The 27084-nt window shown below is 39.4% G+C and overlaps 1 protein-coding gene across 3 annotated transcripts; it reads right to left on the reverse strand.

Moving 5' to 3' along the window:
- Nucleotides 1-356: 356 nt before the first annotated feature.
- Cmpk1 (cytidine/uridine monophosphate kinase 1) lies at nucleotides 357-26812 on the reverse strand. Of its 3 annotated transcripts, none has more exons than XM_090334890.1 (6): nucleotides 26596-26812; nucleotides 8541-8687; nucleotides 5050-5202; nucleotides 3115-3191; nucleotides 2791-2887; nucleotides 357-1384 (listed from the first exon to the last, which is right to left on the reverse strand). In XM_090334890.1, the coding sequence occupies exons 1-6, from the start codon at nucleotides 26764-26766 to the stop codon at nucleotides 1343-1345; spliced, it is 687 nt and encodes a 228-aa protein (XP_090191016.1). In that variant the 5' UTR covers nucleotides 26767-26812; the 3' UTR covers nucleotides 357-1342. The 3 variants fall into 3 exon arrangements, with proteins under 3 accessions (XP_090191016.1, XP_090191018.1, XP_090191017.1); XM_090334892.1 differs by lacking the exon at nucleotides 26596-26812 and adding an exon at nucleotides 25871-25948; XM_090334891.1 differs by lacking the exon at nucleotides 26596-26812 and adding an exon at nucleotides 25865-25935.
- Between the last annotated feature and the right edge of the window lie 272 nt (nucleotides 26813-27084).

Consider the following 27084-nt stretch of genomic DNA (forward strand, 5'->3'; position numbering starts at 1 on the left):
TAGGATCATAGGTTAGGAATGTAGGAATGAGCCATGAACACATAGCTTTAGAGGTAATTTTTATTCGTGTGTGTGTGTGTGTGTGTGTGTGTGTGTTCTGATCCTAGGACTTGAACCCAGGGCCTAGGCCCTGTTCCTGAGCTCTTTTGCTTAAGGCTAATGCTCTACCCCTTGAGCCATAGCTCCATATCTGAGAGATAATTTTTCAAGGAAAAATGGATGTAAGAGAAAATTCCATTATACTTGATAACCTTTCAAACATTGTGTAACGTTTCAACATTTCAATGTAATGCCAAACAACAACAACAACAACAAAGAACAAAAGTACCCAGGAAGAAAATCAAACATTTATTAGATTTATTACTTTTTTTTTCCTGACCAAAGTGCAATGATCTTTAAATCTCTTAAACAAATAACTATGAAAAAGGTATTCCAGAAAATAAAATACAAATAGGAAATTTAACCATTTGATCACCATTTCTAATTTAATCTAGCCCTATTATTTTATCCAGAAAACAAAACAACAACAACAAAAACTTAAAATGAGAACGGAATCATTTAAACATAAATCTAGCACATGCATTTCAGGGTTCCATTGTGAGGAATTTTGTTAAAATGAATAACACCATTAATAGAGCTGAAGGAACAAAGTCATCAGATGTGATCCTTGCCCCAGACCCTTAGATTCTGTCAGAATAAAGCTGACAATTTTGTCAGGCTTTGAATCCCTGTGCCTTCAACCCAAGTCTCAAAGCAAAGGCTATGTATGCCCTGTCATACAACTTTGTACAAGTTGTGAAAAATCAAAGCCTAGATTTTCTTGTTATAGGCAATGGTCAGTTATTTGATAAACATTAAAACATAGCTAGAAAACCATTTTTATGAGTTTGTGTACTGAACGACTTGAGCAAGAACTGGTTACCCGAAAATTCCTTTGAATTTGGTCCACAAATTTGCTAAACAGTTTTGAACTTTAAAACCTGCAAGAAAAAGAGGAAGTGGGATCCCTAATCCTACTAAAGGGACATACTTGCACACTAAAATGTTTTGCTCACAGAAGGCGCGAACTATAAAAGGGATGGTTTTTTTTTAAATAAAAACAAGGAACTAGCTGATACCTTTCTTTGTTTTGTGAGCACCATACTATGATAAAGTTAAACCTGAATCATTCTACTGTTGTGACAAACCTTAAAACAAAATTTTAAAAAATCTGCCTTACTATAGATTTTTCTAGCATTGAGATGTAATTTTTAAAGATTAAAATTGCCTTAAAAAGGGGTTGTGGTAGCAGCTATCAAAGCAATATTCAAGCATGATTTCAAAGATGCTTTAGGAATTGAAGTTAGCCTTCTTTGTCAAAAATCTTCACCACATCATCAAAAACCTGCAAAGAAGAAAAAAAGAATAGTTTTTAAAGCAAATACTGTTAAAATTCCAAACATAGGTCTAATTCCCAGCAACAAAAGAACCAAAACAAAAACTTCCTCCCAACACAAAAATCTACCAAGTATCTAAGTTCCCACTGAAATAGTCAAGTTTAACTATTAAAAACATGACTCACGAGTAGGGTGCTGGTGGCTCATCCCTACGATCCCTACTAATAATTTGGTAAAATGTATATGGAATGCCTTTTTTTAGTTCTGAGCCTAAAACCAGTTTTTTCATGCATTACTTCACCTCTAGAGAAGAGGATAAAGAACTTTCTGGATCTTCTTCCTCTGGACCTTTCTTTCTTTTTTTTCTGATTCTATTTTATTTATTTATTTTTAATTTTATTAAATTTATTTTTTAATTTTATTATCAGGGTGCTATATAGAGGGATCATAGTTAACATTTGTAAGGGAATGAGTACATTACTTCATAAACATTGTTACCCCTTCCCATGTTTTTCTCCCACTTTCCCTCACACCACCCTCTCCCAAGTTGTAAAGTTCATAAGAGGAAGAAGATTCAAGAATCTTGAAGAGGATCAAGGAGAGGGAGATTAGGTGAATTAAGATACACTAGAAATCTTTCTAGGCACAGTGGACTGGAGATGGCTGATTTGTGAAGAAAGAAGTGAGGAATTGTAGAAAACTTTGCCTTTGAAGCTACATGGCTTGCTATGAAAAAGGAAGTAACCTGGGCTCTCGAGCTAGATGATGTGCCAGGCATGTGGTAGATGTTTTAAAAAATGAACACGTGAGGTTGGAAGTATGGCTCAGCTGGTAGAACACTAGCCAATGAGCAAAAGTGTTAGGTACTGAGTTGGAATCTTGGTTTCAGACTGGAAAACACACACATACACACACACACAAATCATGATATCCAAGTTTTAAAAAAAGAAGTTTGGAATTAGTGATTATCTACTTCTCATGAAAAACAAGTCTAAGCTGGGCACTGGTGGCTCACGACTGTAATCCTAGCTACTTAGGAGGCTGAAATCTGAGGATCAGGGTTCAAAGCCAGCCCAGGTACCAAAGTCCATGAGACTTTTATCTCCAATTAACCACCAGAAAACCAGAAGTGCTATGACTCAAAGTGGTAGAACACTAACCCTGAGCTGAAGAGCTCAGGGACAGAGTCCAAGTCCAGAATTCCAACTCATGACCAACAAAAAGTCTAAATAGTTGTAAAACCTATATTATATTTATTCTAAAAGAAGAAAAAAATCCTAATTTCACATTTAGTCTCAAGTGTTTCAAAAACAAACTTACCTAGCATAGTATTTCTTTTCCTCTTACTTACTCCAAAAGAAACACATTTTTACTTGATTATATTTTTAATAGGAGCCAAGGCAGGAACACTTACTTCATCAACTGTTTTAGAAGCATCTATTTTCTTGACTTTCCCCATTTCTTCATATAGGTCAATAATTGGTTTTGTTGACTGAAGATAAGTCTGAATTCTGTAAAAGAAGCAAAAGACTGGCCTGATTCTGGAGACAGATCTCCCTTCACATTACATGAAGCTCAGAGAGCAGCTGATTCCCACCCAACTGACTCCCTCATCATATCCTTACACAGGCCGCTGTACCTAGGTAAGCATTACCCGTTCTTTCTCTGGACCAAAATGGGACAAGAATTTCATCTGTCACTTGAGTTCTGATGTAGCAAAAACAAAAAACAGAAGTACCTCTTTTCCAAGCTCTCTCTGTTGTCATCACTCCTACCGCTGCTCTTCCCTCTCTCAAGGCACCGTTCAATACAGATCTATAGGAAGATATAAAGCTAGGTTAGAAAACAAAGGCAAAATTTATCATTCTACCTAAAAAGAGAATAAAGTTTGAAATTTGACACGCACAAAAAATTTCCACATTCAACTGAATGTGTTTAACTCATTAATCAACATGCAAAATCTTTCTCAATTTAAACATGTGGTTCAACTTACATAAACTAGGTTAAATAAGTACAGAGCATAATAAGAATTCATTCATGACTCAGATTTTCCCTGTGTGTGTTTGTGTGTATGCGTGTTTTCAAACTGCAATAAAAAGACGAGCTGTATGTATATGGTCTCATCTTGGATATTTTATTAACTTGTTATGTATGAATTACATGCCTCAAATTTTGTGCCATTTCTGCTTACTTTATGATAATTCCATAAATATCCAAATATTTGAGTCAATATATTTGAATAAAGCATCTCTTATTAATCATGAATAAACAGCCCTTATAAAGCTGCGGTAATACTCTAAAGTTAACTTTAAAGAGTAAATGAAAACATATTTTTAGGGTTGGAGGAACAGAATTACATTTTAAAGTAATTCAACGCTGTAGAAAGTCTCTACTACAGACACATTTGTAATTCAATCTAAGAATAGCCAACTTCCTTCAAGGCACTACTTCAAATTCTTATTTTTTCAGACTGTATTAATTTAATGAAGTTTATATCACAGCAGCTTACAAGTAGAGTTAGGCCTTTTAATTAAATGGTTCTAAGAAATTTATTTAGTTATTCAATGGTATGTCTGGGTATGTTATTCAGATACAAAAGGAGGAGGGTTGAAATGACTCTTTCTTGTTTTTTATTTGCCAGTAAAAGAGCCTGAACTCAGGGCTTTGTACTTTCAGCTTTCTTACGGCTGGCACATTACCACTTGAGTCACAACTCCAGTTCAGTCTTTTTCTGGTCTGGTCTAGATGATGAAGTTTTGCAGATTTTTCTGCACAGGCTGGCCTCAAACTTAAATCTTCCAGGTCTGAGAGTAGCTACAATTACAGGCATGGACTTGCTTTTTTTTTTTTTTTTTTTTTTGCCAGTCCTGGGCACTGTCCTTGGACACTTTTTGCTCAAGACTAGCACTCTGCCATTTGAGCCACAGCGCCGCTTCTGGCCTTTTCTGTGTATGTGGTTCTGGGGAATTAAACCCAGGGCTTCCTGTATGCTAGGCAAGCACTCTACCACTAGGCCGCACTCTCAGCCCGCCTTGCTTTTTTCTTAGCTACTCAGGAGGCTGAGATCTAAGGATTGAAGTTTGAAGCCAGCCTGGGCAAGAAAGTTTGTGAGACCCTTACCGCCATTAAACTACCAAAGAAGCTGGAAATAGAGCTGTAGCTTAAGTGCTAATGCACTAGCCTAGAACAAAAAGAAGGTGAGGGCCAGAGCCCAGGTCCTGAGTTCAAGCTCTAGGCCTGGCACCAAAAAAAAAAAAAGAACTTTCCAAAAATGTGTTTGTCAGTAAGCAATATGTTCTCTGAAAACACAGCACACTTAATTAAGTAGTAGTTCAATTTCATTACTTATTATTGTCATGTCAATTCTTTAAAAAAAAACAAAAACTAGTTCTTGTTATTTTAAAATAACAAGACCAAAGCAAATTTTATGTTGCTAAGGCTTCTGGTGCCAGTAGCTATTAATACTTCAATAGCATAGCACTGCTTTTGTTTACCCAACCTACTAATTAAAAACCGAAAACATACAAAATAAACACACACACACACATACACACACACACACTCACACACTGCTGTCTTGAGAAAATGTAAATGTAAGTAAAAATCCCTTTTTCTGTAATTGTTGAACATCAGATGCTTAAAGCCCAGATGGGCAGATGAAGATTTTCATTACCTCATTATTACAGTCGAAAAACAAAACAAAAGATACATCTGCCTTCCCATCCATGGTTGTGTTCCAACCTTGAAGATTGTCTTGATTTCTTGGAAATCCATCGATCAAGAATTTATTCTTTTGAGCATTGGCAGCCATTGTTTGATCCATTTCCTAAAGAAAAATAGTGGTTACACTAACAAGTATGATTTCTTAAGCAGTAGTGGATAAGACAAATCACAGTCTGAGGTCAGTCCTGGGCAAAAATACAAGACTCTCTCTGAAAAATAACTAAAGTAGGTTGGGAACATGGCTAAAGTGGTAGCTTTTATGTCTAGCAAGCACGATGTCTTGAATTCAACCTCTAGTGTCACCAAAAACAATAACAAAAGCACACTTTAAGAAGTGAGTGAAGCATGAGCCCAAGGCCTTGAGTTCAAGTCCCAGTACCAATACCAAAAAATAAACTAATTAGAAATGAATCATTGTTTCAATATGGCTGCCCCCCCCCCCACCATCTCTTACACATCAACACCTGGCTCAGCTTTCTTCAGACAACATCTTACCATAGGGCTCAAGCTTGCCTGGAATTTACTATGTAGCTTAGACTGGACTCAAGCTCAAGATACTTTTGCCTCAGCCTCCTAAGTGTTGAGATTATAGGTGTATACCACCACACCTGCCTACAGTACGCTGATTCTATAGGTGCTGTGTTTGCTATAATTTAAGTCAAATAGCAAAAGTCTTTGGACAAAATTCAAATCTTTCTTATATTAATAATCCTCAAGTGGACTAGACAAAAATTAAAATCCCATTATTTATTTAGCCAGTCTTAGGGTTTGAACTCAGGACCTGGGTATTATGCTTTGGTTTTTCCAAGGCTAGCACTCTACCACCTGAACCACAGCACCACTTCTAGCCTTTTCTGTTTTGTTCTTTTTCTTTCTTTCATTTTTTTTTTTTTTTTTTTTGTTGATTGTGGGGCTTGAACTCTGGGCCTGGGTTCTATGCCTGAACTCTTTAGCTCAAGGCTAATGCTCTATCATATTGAGCCACAGCACCACTTCCGATAAGAGTCTCATGAACTTTGGTGCCTGTGCTGGCTTTAAACTTCGATCCTCAGATCGCAGCCTCCTGAGTAGCTAGAATTACAGGTATGAGCCACCGGCGCCTGGCCACTTCTGGCTTTTTCTGTGTATATGGTACTGAGGAATTGAATCCAAGGCTTTGTGCACACCAGGCCAGCACTCTACCACTAGACCATGCTCCCATCCATCAAATCCTTTTAAAATTAATCATCTTTGGGCTGGGAATGTGGCTTAAAACAGAAAAAGCTGGAAGTGGAGCTATAGCTCAAGTAGTAGAGTTGCTATCCTTGAGCAAAAGAAGCTCAGAGACTGTGTCCAGATCCTGAATCCAAGCTCCAGAACTGGCCAAACAAACAACAAAAAATTAAGTAACCTCGATGTTTTTGTCCTTTTAATAACTACATCCTACTAACTACATCTAAATGTCACTGGCTGCCACAAATCCAAGCAGAAAAAATAAAGAACAATATATTCATAAACATGGCAAGAAACCACATTCAGGCAATTCCAAAGCCTGAATTTGAACATAGGAATATGTTAATGTCGACGCAGATGTCCACTCTCCCAAGACTGGCAACTTCCCGTTACTATGGAATAAGCACAAGACTAGGACAAGCTTTGGATTAGGCCTCTAATCAGAAATAAACTGATATTTGATATCCTCCATCTCAAACTATGGCCAGGTATACTTTCAGCCAGGTGTGTTGTTTTTGGTTCCTCAAAAACAACTGTAGAGATTCCTCATTTCTTTATCTAACATTGGTTTAATTCCAGCTCTGGCTTCTTCAATATTTATAAAATATCAAAATAATTCTTTTGGACTTTATAGTATTTGTACTGTGGAAGATATCTAAAAAAGGCACAACAGTTATATTTACTCAATATATACTCATCTGAGCCCTATTATCAGGGAACGTGAAATACAAGGTCATGATTCTTGCTCTTGGAGAGCTCCCAGTCTACTGGGTGACCTATGTAAACATAAGTTTTGTTTTTTTTTTTTTTTTGCCAGTCCTGGGCTTGGGCTCAGGGCCTGAACACTGTCCTGGATTGTTCTCAAGGCTAGGGCTCTACCACTTGAGCCACAGCACCACTTCTGGCTTTTTGCTACGTATATGTTACCGAGGAATAGAACCTGGGTCTTCGTGCATGTTAGGCAAGCACTCTGATACTAGGCTAACCTCCCAGCCCTATGTAAACGTAAGTTCTAAGACAAGGTAGTCAAAAAAGTAAAGTCAGGCTCCAGTTGCTCACACTTGTAATCCTATCTACTCAGGAGGCTAAGATATGAGGATTATGGTTTGAAGCGAGCCAGGGCAGGAAAATTCCAAGACTCTTATCTCCAATAACTACCAAAAAGCTGGAAGTAGAGTACTAGCCTTGAGGGGGAAAAAGCCAAGGGACACTACCTAGGCCATGAGTCCAGGCCCAGGCCAAAAAAAGTAAAAGAAGTTGAAAAAGAACAGTTGTCCACGTGGACAAAAATGGCAACGTAAGGTACAGTGAACAGTGAGCTTTGAACTAGTAGTGACTAGAACTAAGTGCTACAGAAAATATAATGACTAAAATTACTGCCTGGATTTGATAGGGAATATCAAGTCCACTGAGAATATGCAAGAGCAGTTTCAATTGGGATGGAAACAGACTGCAAAGACTAGAAAATGAAAAAGTAGAAGAAGGTAGCCTACTCTTCCTTAAGCCCAATTATGATACAGGGAGGGGACTGGATCCATAGACTAGTGAGACAGGATCAATTTATTCTGAAATAAAAGCAGGTTACCCTAGACTCTGAAAGGAAAGACAAGACAGTATGTAGGTACACTCTTCATCCTCAAGTGTCTCTGAGTCTATCTAGATGCCTATACATCTCTCTGCTAACCAGGCTTTAGCTATTTCTTGTTGTTCCCAATATTGCAATTTGCCTTCAGTTTCTTATATACAAAAATACCTGTGGAATGACTATAATCCAAGGGGTCTACAATGAAGAGTTACCAGATAAATTCAAGATTACTGGTTTTCAGATCTCACTTTGACAAAGAAGATGCATATACCAGAAAAAGTTATTCAGATGGAAAGAATATCCACAATGAAAGGGGCATAAGTGAAAAAACAGAAAGAAGAAACAAGATCTGCAAGAAATCAGAATGGAGAAGGAAGGGAAAGAGAAGAAACAAGTGGAAGAAAGAGTAATTGTCTGAACATTGGGAAGAAAGGTCAAGTAAGATAAATGCATGTGGAGTTGATCTGCTGCTGAAACCAAGGCAGGGAATCTAGTTACTGTTCAGTCTTCCTAGGTGAAAAGAGTTCTCTGAACTGCCTGACATTCTCAAACACCGTGACTACCTTCCACAAGCAAGAAATGTTTCATGTCAAATGAAAGTGCATTTAATTTCTTCTTCTCTTGCTGGTTTGAACTCTTCTTACCCTCTTCAGCAAACTGATGGTTATCTCAACTGGAACAATCTTTCCTTCTTTAATATGCTTTTCGATAAGTTCACCATACTGTGAATCTGGGTTTTTCCTTTCATCACGTAGAAGTTCTCCTGCAGATAGATGTGTGTAGCCATATTTCTGAAATAAATGACACATAGAAAAAAAATCAGAATTCACTCAACCCAGTGGTAGGACTATACATTTTTGTATTTGTGAAGCTTGAACTCTGGGTCTGGGTGCTGTCCCTGAGCTCTTTAGCTCAAGGCTACCCCTCAACCCCTTGAGCCACAGCACCACTTCCGGTTTTCTAGTGGTTAGTTGGAGATAAGAGTCTCACGGACTTTAGTGCCCGGACTGGCTTCGAACCACGATCCTCAGATCCCAGCCTCCTGAGTACTAGGATTACAGACGTGAGCTACTGCACATGGCTTTTGTGTTCATTTTTATATTACAAAATAGTCTTCTTAGTGTGTTGAATAATCAAGAAAATTTTAAGGAATTTGCTTATCATCCTTGCCCTTTAAAAACATAAGGTTTGCAGATTATGAAATCAGTCCAAAATTTATCTAAGTGTTCAAGGCATTAACATCCCATTATATTCTTTCACACCCAGGATCCAAGTATTATTACTACTATACAAAGAAACTAATCCAAGCTAGCCCCATAAGATTACAACAGATGTAAAAACTCCTGTTATCTAATAACACCGAAGCTGTCATGTTACAGCACAATATATTACATGTCTGTATAATGCTAGTATAATATTAAATAACTCTCCTACAAGTCCTATCAAAATATTGGTTACAAGTGGTACATAATACATGATTATGATAAACAACTATGGTGCTGGTTTATGCATCTACTGTACATTTTATTGTTGCTTTCTAGTTATAGTATCCCTCTAATTATAGAAACAAAAAGTTTATTATAAAGCTGTATGCAGCTTTGTTCGAACAGCAGACCCATCATCTCAAGTTTGTATCAAAAGGGCATGCAGTAACCAAACACTATGCGGATTGTGTACTTGAACTCTACTAAGAAAGAACCACCAGAGAGCCTGACCATGCATTTCTCAGAAAGTAGCATGTGATTTACTGGCAAGAATAACATGCGGTCATCAGATAATCTTGTTCTTGGGTGACCATCATAGGCTATGCTCCATTAGTCATTAGGCAATACAGTATTTTGAGATCAAGATATATAGGTGGCTGGTCATTGGCTGAAGTGTTATCTGTAGTACATGCCTGGTAGAAAACCCTATCAAGGGATATCAAGTGAGATATGAAAGCTCAGCAACATGTATTACTGTGATAGTAGCACTATCATTAAGGCCTTTGAAATGCCATGCTTGGCCAGGGTTAAGGTAATAGTTAAGTCAGTAGTTAAGTCATATACTGTCATTTACCCCTGGATGCAATGAGCAAACAATACATACAGTCTAAGTGAGAATTTCCAATTAAAAGTTTTTTCCTCCACATGAACTTTACTAAGTCCATTTTTATTCTCAAATAATAGGAGTATATCCACTGTTCAGTTACAATAATCAACTTATCCAAAATTTGAAGGACTCCCTCAGTGAGTTCTTATTTTATCTAAGTAAACTCAGTATGTAAATGTTATCTTTAATTTCAATTTTGAAATTTCAGGCAGCACACAAAAAGAGAATGGCTTTTTTGAGTTCAAGGATAGCTGGGCTATTACATAGTAAGTACTGACCCCTGACTTCTCTCCCAAAAAGGTGCTTTGGCTTCAAGTGCTCCTTTTATGAATACTAATTCTTCCCAATACCCAGACTATGATCAGCTTTCTTATTTTGGGCTATATAAGCTATACATTTCTATCCCAAAATTGTTAGTTAAGCTTGTTCTTGCTTACTAAATTGTAAGCTATCAGTATGGTAGTCAGCAAGGAAAAACAAACCCTAAAGCAGATTATTTGATGATTGAAATTGGGTATAAAGTTAGATGAGTATAAGCAAAAACCATCATATCATCCATGTTTATGTTTCAGCCTTGTAAGTTCTTCCCTAAAAAGAAATAGTCAGGGGCCGGGAGTTTGGCCTAGTGGTAGAGTGCTTGCCTAGCATGCACGAGGACCCGGGTTCGATTCCTCGGTACCCCACATACATAGCAAAAAGCTGGAAGTGGTGCTGAGGCTCAAGTGGTAGAGTGCTAGCCTTGAGAAAGTCTAAGGACAGTGCTCAAGCCCTGAGCTCAAGCCCAGGACTGGCAAAAAAAAAAAAAAAAAGAAAAAAAAAAGAAATAGTCAAAAGCCTATTTAAGTATTGTAACAGGTTTTAAATGAAAACTCCCATAACTTACAGAAAATAGAAGTAAATATACATTTATTCAAACTGTTATTTTACAATTCTGTCCACATCAATTATGAATCTCTACTTTGATCACTAAGTAAGGGTAAACTTCTGAGAGCTGGGTAAGAAAGGACATTATAAAACAATGAAGTTTGACCTATTTTCCCATTTACTACATACCATTTTCAAAAAGCATTTTACAACTACTGTCCACAAAATTTTATTGCAGCTTCATTTCCCACTGTTTATTTTGGCTCCTACTTGGAAGTTTCTGCTTGCTGGATGCTTTACTCTGGTCTAATGATTACAGCATATGGTGATGTTGAATAAATGCAGAGACAAACAGAACTAAACAATGGCAAGCACTCAGTGAAAATACCAGCCATACTCATTGCTCTGTAATGCACTGCTGTATGAACAAAATATACATCACAAGCCCAGCTAGCAATTTAGAAATTATATACTCACTGTTCATTTCCTGTCACTTGAGAGCTCAAATTTGCAAGCTTTATTTTGCATTAAAATAGGGCTTGGCACTATATAACTTTGAAAAAAAGAGTAAGCTGGGCACTGGTGCTTCATACCTATAATCCTAGCTACTCAGGAGGCTGAGGTTTGAGGATCACAGTTAATCTCCAATTAACCACCAGAAAACCGTAAGTGGCACTGTGGCTCAAGTGGTAGAGCATTAGCCTTGAGCTCAAAAGCTCCGGGACAGAGCCCAGACCCAGAGTTCAAGCCCCACGACAAAAAAAAAGAAGAATAAAAAGTAGTTGTAGGGGGGAGGGAAATGGGTACCAAGACATGTGAAAGGGTATCAATGTATGTGAATTAATGCACCTTCTATCTGGCAAATATCATGTAACCCTTTTACTAATTACAATAAAAAAAATTTTAAAAAGTAGTTGTAAACTATGGATATGCACAAATGATATATTTAAACAATTTTATAGTTTCTCAAGGAGAAAAAGACACTTTACCTACAAAGTCAAAGGAAACAGGGATGTAAATAAACACAATCATGTGTAATCTATACATTTATCTTTCAATTTCTCATCTACATTCTATTTTTTAAAATCCTCTAATTGATAGTTGCTTTCTCTTACTATACTTTCCTTAAGGGTTTTGCTGACACTTTCATCCTACTACACAGAAGTTCAACAACATGAAAAAGGTAACTATCGCTTACATACTAGTTCTTATGGCATTTTAATAGTAGCTAGACTTCCAAAAAGCATATTTCAAAACATTCTGCTGTCCTTAAGTAGTCACTGATTTCAGTTCTGAAAAATAGATATTTTCCAACCTTAACCAAAACTTCACATTCCCTGAGATTTCCCAGTAATTAAAACCTAGTAAATCAGTCCGAGAGTTTGGCCTAATGGTAGAGTGCCTGCCTAGCACACACAAAGACCCGGGTTCGATTCCTCAGTGCCACATACATAGAAAAAAGTCAGAAATGGTACTATGGCTCAAGTGGTAAAGCTCTAGCCTTAAGAAAGCCCAAGGACAGTGCTCAGGCCCTGAGTTCAAGCTCTGGGATGTGAACTTGAATTCAAATACATACACACATACACCACACACACACACACACACACACACACACACACACACACACACAACCACCTAGTAAGTCACTGACTGAAGGCTAACATTCACAACCATAGCGGCTTATAACTGTAAACACACTACTATCTAAACAAAAGTCTCTAGTGACTGATACATGAACTCAATTTGCTCAGAGTAACTGTGTGAAGTTCTCACTTTCATTTTCTCTTTACAAAGTTGAAAAACAAATCAATTAACTATGAATCATTACACTAAGATTTATAGGGAGAAAAGACACACAACAGCTTTGTATTTACTGCAAGTAGGAAAATACTATCAGTTCCATGACATCAACTCAAATACTGGAGCAATTTTCCTCACTGCCTAGCAGTGAGGTCCACTAGCCAGTGAGGTCCAGATGCCAAGCAATTTTCTCAGCTATACCCCAGCAGAACAGAGACTGCAGAAGAACATAGCAAGTTCCCTCCCACCCTGAAAAGTACAGATCAAGTAGCCATGGAAGGAGTTTGAGCAGCCAAAGGCCAGGCCTAGAGGAAGGTACATGGAGGAATGTAGGATATAACTTCTATAAGTGGATATTACAGTACAGGGGACAGGACATCATCTGCAGATAGGACATCATCAGAACAGAGATGGGTGACACAAAGCTACTGATCATCTAGTTCAATGTTCCCTCAGCATTGGGAGTTGCAAAGCTGATAAATGAGCAGGAAAAAGTGACCTAAGTAGAGGACTATGTCCTATGCAAGAGCAATGCATGCTGCAAATCAGGCCTAGCAGGTCTCAGAGTTGTGACAGGTTAGCCAAGACAGGTTATACTTGCTTGGTGGGAGCAAGCTTATACTACAGCACTCTGTTGGGCTTCCAAGGGTCTGACACAACTGTGAACATGCTGAATCATAACTATTAGGTAGCTAGGCACCAGTGGCTCAGATCTGTAATCTACTCAAGAGACATATCTAAGGATTGCAGTCCAAAGCCAGCTGGGCAGCCAAGTCCATGACCCTTATCTCCAATAAACTACTCAGAAACAGCCAGATGTAGCACTGTGGCTCAAGTGGTAGAGTGCCGGTCTTGAGTAAAAAGTTCGATGACAGTGCCCAGGCCTTGAGTTCAAGCCCCAGGACTGGCAAACAAACTATTACGTGTCCTTTAGATGTGCATTTATAAAATATTTAAGATTAAGTTTACTTTGCATTATCTACATGATATGCTAGGGTTATGTAGTCAACAATCTACCTTCAGAAGAACACCCACAAGTGTTGTGAAGACTATGCTAAAGCATCTATATTCATATCAGGGACCAGTTGCAAACTAGTTTTTTTGCGTGTTGGTTGTGGGACTAATACTTTGAGACACAGTGCCACTTTTGTGTTTTTCTGGCAGTTAACTGCAGAAAAGAGTGTCATGGACTTTCCTTCCTGGCCTGGCTTCAAACCACAATCCTCAGATCTCAGCCTCCTGAATAGTTAGGATGACAGGTGTGTAAGCAGTGCCTGGCCAGCAAACAAGAGTTTTGTAGTCTATAAAATATTAGGAACACTCTGTAAGGTATAATTTGTTTCAAAGCTATGTTTCCAATGCAACTTTTTCCAATTAATCTGAATTCTCTTAGAAAAGAGAAACTCCTATGGGAGTTTTATTTGTCACAGTACCCCACATATTTACTTGTCAACTTTTTTAGGATTTCTTTGTTGTTGTTGTTATTGTTTTTTGCCAGTCTTGGGCTTGAACTCAGGGCCTGAGCACTGTCCTTGGATTTTCTCAAGGCTAGAGCTCTATCACTTGAGCCTCAGCACCACTTCCGGCTTTTTTCTATGTATGTGGTACCAAGGAATCGAACCCGGGTCTTCATGAATGCTAGGCAAACACTTTAACCGCTAGGTCAAACTCCCGGCCCCTCTTTGTTGTTGTTTTTAAGTAGTTGTACAAAGGGGTACCAATTCCATAAGTCAAGTTATGAATACAGTGCTTCTTGGTCAATGTTTTTCTTTTTTTTTAAGATTTCATCCAGTACTAACCACAAAGAATTAAAAATGTGTTTTTTCCTACAGTAACCACTATTACAAGCTATCATCATGAAAGTCTATATGCAATGGAAGAAAAACTAAGTGTCATTAGATTGACAGTGGATTTCCAATCTCATTTATAGTTTGTCTTCATTGTATTTCTAACTGGGTGTACTATACTCAGCCATAACTAGTAATTATGAAATGTACAAGTTGTAAATGAAACTAAATCTTTTCTTAAGCTAGAAGCTTTAGCAGACAAACTCCAAATTAACACAAAACAAATTTCTTCCTCTATCTAATGGGTAGTATTTTGTTTTTTACTTACGTTCTGCAAGAGAGAAAAGAGGGATAAAATGTACTCAACTATAGACAAACTCCCCCCCTCCCATGTGAACTCTGGGTCTCTTTATCTAGCTTGGATTTTTAACTCATAGCTAGCATTCTACCATCTAAGCCATGTCTCTAGTCCAGCTTTTTTGTTAACCAATTGGAGATATAGTCAGCTGAACTTTTTTTCCATCCTTAGGTAGCAACCTCCTTGAGTACAGATATCAGCCACCAGTACCTTTCTACTATTTCATTTTCCCCAATATTTCCTTCATATAAAACTTAATTCAGGCAATACTTTACATCTATAAACATTTATCTATAAAGTATCGGGCAATATTCTGAATCAGAGGAGGTAAACAGGTTATATTCATAAGGAATGCAACAGTGGTTTGCATTTATAAAATTACTTGAGTCCTACTACTGATTAGCAAAGGCAATTCTTGTTTTCATAATTTTATCAGATTTTTCCAATTCTGTAGGCTTAGGGAAGAAGTTGATGCTTCAGAAACAATGGCAAGACAGAACCATCAATAAAGCTTAGAGAAAAGGGGAGTCAAGAGCCTCCAGACTGTTAAAACCTACACATCCCTCTAACATTTGGCAGACGGTGTCTCTTGATAATTGAGGATGGATTATGCTATCCAATTTACATACCAATTGCTCCTACAGCATCTGTGAATTAGAATTTTCACACTTCAATTTCATTCTGTAGTTGGCCAGTTCCAGTATTTCTTTTAATTCATCTCCATCATTCTGAATAAATCTACATTAGAAAAATAGTCAAATAAAAACCAGGCTCAGAAACCTCCATGGGTTCAGACAGAGAGGAATTAACTTGGAAACTTCCAGCATTGATGGATAGATGCTGTTAACATTTAGTAAATACTCATGTGGTTTTCTTAATTAAACAATCAATTTTTATTGTCAATGCAAAGTCTGTAAACTACATACTCATTCTATGTCTGGGCAGAAAAAGTATCTTAAGGAATTTCTCATGTAGCACTCACTACAAGCTAAATATTGTCCCAAGTGGATCTAAGAGAGTCTAAATAGTTAACAGTTCCTGTAAGAACATTTGGAGAACATTTGGAAATAGCAATGGTAGCTTAGGTCTTTATATACATCAAACCACTCAAATAAAATGGTAATAAAACAGACGGTTCTTAACCAATAAGCATGTCAAACTACTTTTTTTTTTCAGGCTAGTAAAATGAGAATATAAGCCAGATGTCCTGGCACACACCTGTAATCCCAAAAAGTGGAAGATTAGGCAAGAGTCCTTGGGTTTGAGGAACAAATACCCAATGGCTCTTACCTGTAATCCTAGCTACTCAGGAGACTGAGATCTAGAGGATCATGGTTCAAAGCCAGCCCTCACAGAAAAAAAGCTGAGAGACTCTATCTCCAATCAATCAGCAAAATACTGGGCTTGCAACAGACAAGATAAAATAATGGCATTTGCAGGGAAGTGGATGAATCTATAGCGAATCATGTTGAGTGAGATAAGTCAAGAACAAAAGGCGCATGGTATCCTTAATATGCGGCTATTAGATCCAAACAGTACAAGAGCGAGGACTCAATATTTGCGTACCCAATGCTATGGACATGGTACTGGAAATATAAGCACAACTACAACTATCTATGCCATACAAACCCTCAGCCTAATTTTAATTATGTTCTAAAATCTAAGTGCCAGTGATTGTATATAGAGATTCCCTTCTTGAATACTTGTTTCTTAAATATGTCATTTGAAATATGATGTAAAAATCAATGTTAATAAATTCTTTAATAAAAAAAATACTGGTCTTGATGCACCGTTCAAGAGGTAGAGTACCAACCCTAAACAAGAAAACCAGAAAGTGGCACTGTGGCTCAAGGGGTAGAGTGGTAGCTTTGAGCTGAAGAGCTCAGGGACAACATTCAGGCCCAGAGTTCAAGTCCTATGACCAGAAAAAAAAAATGAAATGAAAAGGAAACCAAGTAAGAGCTGTAAGTCCTCAGTTCAGGCTCCAGTACCAGAACAAAATCCAAATTAATTACTTTAAATAAACCATTGTAGGAAAAAAATCTGCTTTAGAGATATATATCATTGAACTTCTTAAAACCAAAAACAAATTCAAACTTTTAAATGAAATTTTCTTTGGAAAGTGATCCATTCCTTAAACAATGGAAAAACAAAAGTATAATACAGCAACAAACACACAATCTGGGCATAAAGTCAAGAATTATAGGAGACAGAAAACAGTTCAGTTTCATAGCCTAGAAACAGATGTAAACATAGAGACATACTCAATTGAGATTATCCAAAGGTTTAAAAAGAAACATATTCAACGAAGGCCTATTCCAAAAACTAGAGTTCAAAATTATAAAGACGTTCTAAAAATGACACATCCATAGCAAAGACAATATACCCAACCAAACCCCATCTCAATTATCTGTTGGAACATTTTTAGAACTAAGATCTGTTTTCTGACTGGCAAAATGATCAAACTCCACAACCCTCATATTATACTAGGAGAATCTGAGATGTGCCAGCTTTATTAGTGGAGACACTAACTTTGTTAGTGGAGTCAGGAGGCACTTGAACCCAGGCCTGCTGACTCTGTTACAATCTTTCCTTAGTGGACCTCTGAGGTAATTCCTCAGGTGACCAGTGTAGAGATGCCGAGCCTGTCAGCTTCCATCGTCTTTGAAACGAAACCTCCAACAAACATTAAAAGGAGAGAAATACAAAGTCAATGGGTTTTATTGTATGCTAGCATGACAATGATATCAGAAACATTATCCACACACACAGAGCTAGGTACTCTTTCTCTCTTTTTTTTTCTTAAACTGGTCCTGGGGCTTGAACTCAGGGTCTGGGCACTGTCCTTGAGTCTCTATGCTCAAGGCTAGTGCTCTGCCACTTGATCTCCAGCATTACTTCCAGCTTTCAGATCTCAGCCTCCTGAGTAGCATAAGCCACAGGTGCCGAGCAAGCTAGATATTACAGGCCCATCTTAATCAGCCAGATTCTGATCATCATTGTTTCATTGGCATTATTCTTACCATTTTCCAATTCTGAAACACTATCATGTCTACTTGCCTTGTACAATAATCACTAAATAAACAACTACCAAGGAAATAGTGCCACTATTTGAAAATCTAAATTAGCCATTTAGTCAATTCCAACTTACACAAGGAAAGTATCTCTAGAATGAAATTTCATGTTATTGTCTACCTAAACCATATAAAATGTTAAAGGTAAGGCCTATGGGTTAAGTACACATAGCACTTTCCAGTATTAAACTCCAATGAATAATACATCTTAAAAGACTCAAGCAGAAAGAAGGCAGGAAAGCAGTGTAACCCCAAGCTGGGCATATTTAATTGCTTACTGATGTGGGAACATGTCCTAATGGTGATTGGAAGCAACTTATAGGTCTATGGAGAAACTGACAGAAACCAGGAATGGAACATGCCTCATGAGACACAGTCTTTTCAAGTGACAGTTTGAGAGTATTAAGTAACAACTGATGCTTTTTCCTTTACCCAAGTGATATGTTGTTAACTTTACTTACAAGGCAGAGTAAAACTGTTAGCAAACATCTGTCAGTCACCCACACCTGTTCTCTATTAAGTCCTACATGCTCTTATCACATGTTTAGTCTATAAAAATAGTCTTGATGTGTAGGTAAAAGCTACTAAAATGTTAGAACAAATAAACTTTCATTTGGTGATAGGCTAGAAGTATTAACTTTGAGGTAGTAAGAATCAGTGTGAACAGACCAGTAAGACACAAAGAATACGACAGTTAAACCCTGCCTCTGCCCTCTTAGTCAAAAAGTCTAAAAATCACTAAGTCAGATGCCAGTGGCTCACATCTGTAACCCTAGCTACTCAGGAAACTGAGATATGAGGGTTAAGATTTGAATCTGGCCCAGGCAGGAAAATTCATGAGACTCTTACCTCCAATAAACCAGCAAAAAGTTATAAGTGGAAGTGAGGCTAACATGGTTGAACACTAGCTCTGAGTAAAAAAAGCTAAGAGACAGTGCCCAGTCCCTGAGTTCAAGCCTCAGTACTGGCAGGCATGCACACATACAAAGTCTTACCACTAGAATGATTTATCAATGCTCAAACTTGATTCAGGTGGCCAATTATTAAATTATTGTATTCTTATATAACTTTGGGAACTACATCATGAGTACAATCCTTTTCCATAACCATCTCAACTAGAATGTGGCATTCAGATTAATCAAATATTGTTGAAGAAACTTTAGCCCAAAAAGTATAAATGAAATAGGATTTCCAAAGGAAAAGCTGGGTACCAGGGCTCATACCTGTTATCCCAGCTACTCAGGAAAGTGTGATCTGAGGATCTGGTTGGAAGCCAGCTGACACAGAAAATCCCATGAGAGTCTTATCTCCAATAAACTACTCAGAAAAGGCCAGAAGTGGTGTTGCGGCTAAGTGCTAGAGCGTATTCTAGGGGTTCAGGGACAGTACCCCAGGCCCCAAGTTCAAGCTCCAGGAATGGGGGTGGGGGAAAAGACAAAGAAAAAGAGTTAATACTGAAGGTGGATTTTGAGATAGAAACAATATCTGATCAGGATATTTTAAAAAGATGTATTTTCCATCTTAGAGGAAATACACACACCACACCCCTGCCTCAACACACAAGTATCACTGGAGGGTTTTTATTTTTTGTTTTGACTTGTGGTGTTGAAAATCCAATCTAGGGTTTTCCATATGGTAGGCAGGCAAGTGCTCTACTATTGAGCCTCATACCCCGGCTGGATAATTTTTTTTTCATGACTGCGTAAAAAATAACTCATAAATTCACATTTAAGTAAACTATGAAAGAACAAATTCCAAGTGAGTTGTGACTGCCTTGGAGACTCCCCACCATAAAAACCCAGTGACTAAAGCCTGGGTCTTTCAGGGAATGTGTTAGGAAGGGCCTAACACATTACGAAGACACCAAAAACCTCTGATCTACTTGGGCCTCAAAGATCACCAGATAAACTCAGGACCCAAGAAGGATAACACACCCTCAGTGGTTAACTGGGGGAAAAATACTACACAGGGAAAACAGAAAAATTCCGAACTACAAGTTAAACTGATTAAAGAAAGTCTAAAGAATACACTTAGGAAGAAAAAATTATCTCAGAGGGGAGACCTGAAGTACAAAAAATAAGTGTTGAGTAAAGAAAATGGTATGTAGACATGAAAGTTATTCCAAACATTACATGTCATTTGTGGGAATTCAAAAAGTCAGTAAAGGGGCTGGGAGTCGGCCTAGTGGTAAAGTGCTTGCCTAGCATGCACGAAGACCCAGGTTCAATTCCTCGGTACCACATACACAGAAAAAAGCCGGAAATGGTGCTGAGGCTCAAGTGGTAGAGCTTCTAGCCTTAAGAAAATCCAAGGATAGTGCTCAAGCCTTGAGCTCAAGCCCAGGACTGGCAAAAAAAAAAAAAAAAAAAAAAAAAAAAAAGTCAGTAAAACATTAAAACCTCCGAAAACAGAATAAAATAAAAATGTAGAGCTAGAGCTGGGCACCAGTGGCTCACACACGTAATCCCACCTAATCTGGAGGCTAAGCTCTGAGGAGCATGACTAAGAGCCAGGACAGGCAGGAAAGTTCATCTAAATTACCAAAAAAGCCAAGGTGAAACTGTATCTCAAGTGGTAGAGTGCCAGTGGTAGAGTGCTTGCCTAGCATACACAAAGCTCTGGGTTCGATTCCTGGGTACTACATACACAGAAAGAGCCAGAAGTGGCGCTGTAGCTCAAGTAATGAAGTGCTAGCTTTGAGAAAGCCCAAGTACAGTGCCCAGGCCTGAGTTCAGTCCCAAGGACTGGCAAAAAAAAAAAAGGCTCAGGGACAGTGCCCAGCCCCTAGGTTTAAGCCTTAGGACCAACACACACATACACACACATGCACACACACACATGCACACACACACACACACTTTTTTTCTGAACAAATGATGAGTATATAACAAGAGCAAGCGAACTAATTATGGCATTTTACCCTAATGGACTTAATAAACATCTTAGGGAAAAAAATGAGGAATTTACTCAGAACAATTTTAGAAAGGAGACAACAAATATGCAAAAAATTAATATAATTATCCATATCTAGTATTGGTAAAAAAATTATGCCCTTCTGACAGAAATTAGTAAGCATTAGGCTTGTGATGCTTAAATAATTTTAGGTGTTTGTGTGAAGGGATAACCCACACAGCTGGTAAGATAGTTTTTCTTCACTGGCCTGTGAGAATGTTTCCTAGCATTTACAAAGGTGTCTCTAGTAAAGATAACCAGCATTATCCAATCCATTGAGCACTATTAGACTAAAGGAAGAGGAAGAACAAATATGATCTCTGAGAGTTGGTATCTTCTGCCCTCAAATATCAAAACTTAAGACTCTCAGACCTTCAGACAGTGAATTATGCAGTAGTTTCCTGGGTTCTCCAGCTTTCACATAGCAAAGCATGTGACTTCTTGGCTTTTGTAAGTGTGTGAGTCAGTTCTACAAATAAAACCCCTTTGAGGGGCTGGGAGTGTAGCCTAGTGGCAGAGTACTTTCCTAGCACGCATGAAGCCCTGGGTTTGATTCCTTGATACCACATACTCAGATAAAGCTGGAAGTGGTGCTGTAACTCAAGTGGCAGGGCGCTAGCCTTGAGCAAAAAGTGTCCAAGGACAGTGCTGGGGCCCTGAGTTCAAGCTGCAGGGCTAGCAAACAAATACAAACAAACAAACAAAAAACCTTTGAATTTATCTCCTACGAGTTATTTTTTCCCAAAGTAATTGGACAAATAATTATTAATTAAAATGCACAGTCTCTCACCCAGCAATCTACTTTTAGGAATCTTGTTTATGAAATAAAAACATTTATATGCAAAGTTACATTTACAAGTTTTATTGGAGCATTGTTATAATAGCAAAATAAGCCTCAGAAACTGTCCTGAATATCACTCCAAAGGATATAATATCATGCTAAGATAACATCCAAATATTGTGCAGTAACAAACAGAAATAAACTAAGCCGGCCTTGGTGGCACTCCATGCCAGTAATCAACAAGGAGGAGGAGGCAGGAGAATCACGTTCAAAACCAGCCTGGGCTACTCCTTGCTGGGCTCTGTTGGCTCATACCTGTTATCCTAGCTACTCAGGAGGCTGAGATCTAAGGATTGTGGTTCAAAGCCAACAAGGGCCTGAAAATCCTGAAAGCCCATGAGACTCTTATCTTCAACTAACCACTAGAAAACTGGAAGTAGAGCTGTGGCTCAAGGGGCAGGGCAATACCCTTGAGCTGAAGCGCTCAGGGACATTGCATAGGCCTAGAGTTCAAGTCCCATGACTGACAATAAATATAAATAAATAAATAAATAAAATCTGTACATAAAATCCAAAAGGATAGTTGACACAGTGCATGAAAAAAAAAATCCACTTAAATGTTAAAAAAAAAAAATACATATAGCCAGGCAAGGTGGCTCATACCTGTAATCCTAGCTACTCAGGAGGATAAAGATCTGAGGATCAAGTTTCAAAGCTAGCCCAGGCACAAAAGGACCTGAGACTCTTACCTTATCTCCAATTAACCTCTAGAAAAATAGGAAGTAGGGCTTGGCTCAAGAGTAGGACAGTAGCTTTGAACTGAAGAGATCAGGGACAGTGCCCAGGCAGATTTCAAGCCCTATTCCCCGCCCCCCACCACATACACACACACACACACACACACACACACACACACACACACACACACACACATAAACAAATATTTGCATGGTTGTAAGAATATCAATAAAACAATGGAAAATCAGATTCAGAAGAGATTTAACTTGTCCCAATAGGCATGTAGTATTTTTGTAACTTAAAATGGAAAGACAAAAAAATGTAAAGTTGTTTTTAAAAAATGTAAAGTAGGGGCCGGGAGTTTGGTCTAGTGGTAGAGTGCTTGCCTAGCATGCATGAAGAGCTGGGTTGGATTCCTCGGTACTACATACATAGAAAAAAGCCAGAAGTGGTGCTAAGGCTCAAGTGGTAGAAAGCCTTGAGAAAACCCAAGGACAGTGCTCAGGCCCCTGAGTTCAAGCACAGGACTAGCAAAAAAAAAAAAAAAATTGTACTGTAAACAATAGACAATCTTCCCTCTCAAGTTCTCAACATAAAAAAATTGGCACTTCAGAATCAGGATTCTGTAGCCCTTCTCTTAAATGGATTAATTTTTCTTCAGAAAATTATCTCAAGTGGTAAAGCTGTGGGAAATCACTAGACACCCCCCCCATACAGACCTCTTCTCCCCCAAAAAAGAGGTACCCCACTCCAAGAAAAAATTTTCTATTCTTCAATACCAGACCTAATATTATATCTAGCATCTCAAGAGACACTAGATATATTCTGGGGATTTACAATCAAGAACTTTTGAAAATATTTGGCCTACTTATCATTAATTCAATGAGAAGTACTGCACAAGAAATCTGAAGGAGAAAGGAAGATCTCATTCGTATATTTGGTACAGAAAGTTGGAAAACTAACAACTACTTGGGCGCCCCCTTGGGATTGAATTTTGTAAATGTATACCCCTTCAGGATAAATTAATGTCTTCAATCATCATGTCAATATTCAACCAATATTCATTAAGGATATCACATTCAACAATGAAGACACAAAGATAAACACAGTCAAGTTATTTAAAGTCAATACATAAGTCCAATAAGTAGGCTTGCCATGAAAAACTAGAATCACTTAGACCTGAGGAAGTCACAAATAGGCTTTCTGAATGCACAGAAAGAAATTCATTTAGAGTGGATACACAGTTTAGTCACAGTTTATTTATGTAGGCTAAATGTTCACAATCTGATGGTTTAAGTACTGAAGAGGTTTAAATATTCTTTCCAATCAACACATGCAAATTGTGGTTATTTTCAAAGATAAGTGTTTTTGTTTTGTTTTTAGTAACAGTGCCATTTCTCTGGGGCCAAAATAACAAATATAAATAAAGCTTAATTTTAAAAACATCAGAATGACAGTACTGGAAAAGTCCAGTACAAATAAACAGGAAAAGTCACCCCCTAAACCTCCACTAAATCTTTTTTTTCTTACAGTTAGCAATACTTTTAGAAGATACTATATCAGATTTGCCTTTGCCTTCTCAGAGAGCAATTAGTGGAGCACAATTGTTTCCAGAGATTAAGTATCAGCTTCATTCCAACTAATTCCCTTCCCCTGCTACAAGTTATCCATCCTCAGGTTCTACAGCCACAAGGGCAACAGATGGACTTGTGGTTGTGGTGCACATCTGTAATCCCAGCACTCAGGAGGCTGAGGCAGGAAGATTCAAGTTCCAGGTTAGCCGGGGTTACATGACAGACACTGTCTCAATAAACAAAAACAAACAAACAAAAAAAACTTTCTGGCAGCCTGAGATGGAAATCCATGCTATTTTCCCAAAGAAATAATACTATTTCCGCCCACATTTCAGGTACCTTATAAGATAAATAAATTAGCCTTGGTATGATAGTTTAACAATCTAAAAGACACACACACACCACATATTTATAAGAAAAAATGCAATTTCAAAAATCACAATCTCTTCGCATTTGACTTATGACGACATGTATAATAAAATATTGAGCCAAGGTACAAGAGATGGAGACAGATATGACATAGACAAACATCAGGATTATTTCTGATTTAACTGACAACAGACAGTTAATCAGCTAAGAAAGAACTAAATTTTAAACTATTTGGAAGTTGGTGATTATTATCAGGTTAATGTGGATAGCAAATGGAATAAACAACAAACATGTTCATAAAACAAGTCAGTCCAATCAGTTTAAACTCATGTAACTGCTGAAATTTTAAAATAACACATTATAAAACATATCTCATCATAGAATCTTCATTACTGAATGGAGTAAAGTGTGTATTTATGGGACATATAGATTATTTTTAGTACAGTGGAATAATGAGTATTATTGGCTTGAGTGTGGCTATTTAAAGGCACATTATGATTCAGAAATGAAATATTTAAGTGTTTTCAAACATAAAAGACATAAATCAAACTTCAAAGCTACTTTAAAATAAAAATAACCAATACAATAAAATCAGTAAGTTTAAAGTAGAAAAAATGTGCATGTGTCTCTTTGTGCTAGATGTCCTACCTCATTTAACATTTACACATACCATTAAAAAGCTAGCCTTGTAATCTTCGTTACTCAGGGACTGAGACCTACAGAACTGAGATTCGAAGTCAGACAGGACAGAAAAGTCTGTGAGGTTCCATTTCCAAAATAATCAGCCAAATGCCAGAACAGCAGTGTGGCTCCAGTGGTTGAGCACCAACCTTACACAAGAAAGCTAAGGAAGGAGTTTGAGGTCCAGAGTTCAAGGCCCGGTACCATCACCAGCACACAAAAAATACTATATAACAGGGATTTCTATTTTCTCCCACTGTACAAAGGAACTGAAGCTATAAAGATTTTTTTTTTTCTGAAAGCAGAGAAATAACAATGACAGAGCAGGGATTTAAACCCATGTCTGTTTGACCCTAAATTATTTGGCCTCCTATCTTCCTGCTTCAACCTCCAGGCGCTGATACTGCTGGTGTGCAGTGTCAGCAGTCTTTTGAAAACTGAAAACTCACAAAAATAGGAATAGCATATATTCCTTGTTTGGTTGAAAGAGGTCCTAAAATGATTAGTAACTATAAATACAGCTTTAGAATACATCCCACTTCTCCTGGAGATCCAGAGGGAATCAATCAATATAGGACAGAAGCTGAGTGTATGAGGGTAGGAAAGAAGTAAAATCCCAGTAAATGCAGGACATATCGAACTGTTTTAGAATTTCTCTGGTCAAAACTTCTGTTGATCATTCAGTTTTCGGTAACTTGGGGGTATTTTGCCCCACCACTGGCTGCCTCTCCTGTTTCTAGAGATCTTGTTTTCCATCCAGACTGTCCAATGCGCCTTACTCAAAGTATCCCTGCGTCTAACAATGAATCTGTATCTCTCCACACAGAAAACTACTGGCAGAATGAAGTGGCAAACCTGCCACGTCTTAAAGCGAAGCAAAACAAAGCAAAACGCAGTACCACCACCATTTTAGGATGTAGAAGATTGTCTGTCAATCTGGGTGCAGAGCTCCGCATCTCATTACCGGGGGCCAGAGGGGCTTGGTGAGAGGCAGTGACTCTCCAAGGGCAAAGCTTGAGTTGGCAACAGGGCCAAGGGTCGCAGCTTGCGCTGGGTAACTGCTAGGCGTGGTTTCCGAGGGCAGAGGTCGAGAGCTGCGGGGCTGCCCGACCCGGACGCCGGGGTGGGCGGAGCCTAGCGAGCCAGCAGGGCGTCCGGAGCAGCACCTTTCTCCAACCGGCTCCTTTCGGGGGGGTACAGGCCAGTGATCCGCGGACTGCGGGCAGGGGCGCGGACAAGCCCCCTCGTTAGTCAAAGCCGCGCTCCGGGCGCCGGGTCCCCGAGGCTGACCCAACCAACCTCTTCCAGCACCCACTGGAGGGAGACTCGTCTGGTCCTCAGGCTGTCAGGAAGGAGATGCGCGGAAGCGAGCGTCCGGGAGCGCTCCCGGCCGGCCCCCCGCCCCCCGCCGCACCGAGGACCGAGCGCCCCCCTGAAAACAGAAAGGAAGAACGCCGCGCGGGCGCCCCGGAGCCGGGACCACGCGGACGGCGCGGGGGCCGCCGGGACCCGTAGTCCGCGGGCCGCGGCCGGGAGGTGGAGAAGGGCGCGGACCGCCAGCGCCGCGGCCCGAACCGGCCCCGCGCCCCGTCAAGCCTCGGGAGGAGCCCGCCGCCGCCCGGCCTCTCACCTCGACGATGCGCGCGCACTGCGTCCCCTTGCCGGCGCCGGGCCCGCCGAGGACAAACACGACCACCGGCTTCATGAGGCGGCGAGGGGAGAGGAGAAGCGGCGGGAGGGTCAGCAGCAGCGACCGGACGTTCAGAGTGCGCAGCAGGCGGCAGCGACAGCGGCTCAGCATACACCGCTTTTCTGACAGCGGCCAGCGCGGGCGAGCGGGCGGGCGGGCGGGCGGGCGGGGCGGGGCGAGGCGGGGAGGGGGGAGCAGGAGAAAGGGGCGGACCGAGCGGCGTCCGGCTCCGCCGCCCTACCGCCCCGGAGTCAACGCCGCCGCCGGAAGGGGCGTGGCCTCTGTGGTGTCAATGGGCGAGTCCGGCTCGGCATCCGGGTGCGTTTCTTTCCCGGCCCGACCCTGGCTGGGTCACCGTGGCGGGAAGAAGGCGCGTGCCCATCTTTGTGGTCTGCTCTCCTGCACTGCGAGTGCCTATGGGAGGCAGCC

The sequence above is a fragment of the Megascapheus bottae genome, chromosome 6 (genome assembly GCF_031878675.1).
Source record: "Megascapheus bottae isolate mThoBot1 chromosome 6, mThoBot2.hap1, whole genome shotgun sequence".
Classification (NCBI taxonomy): Eukaryota; Metazoa; Chordata; class Mammalia; order Rodentia; family Geomyidae; genus Megascapheus; species Megascapheus bottae.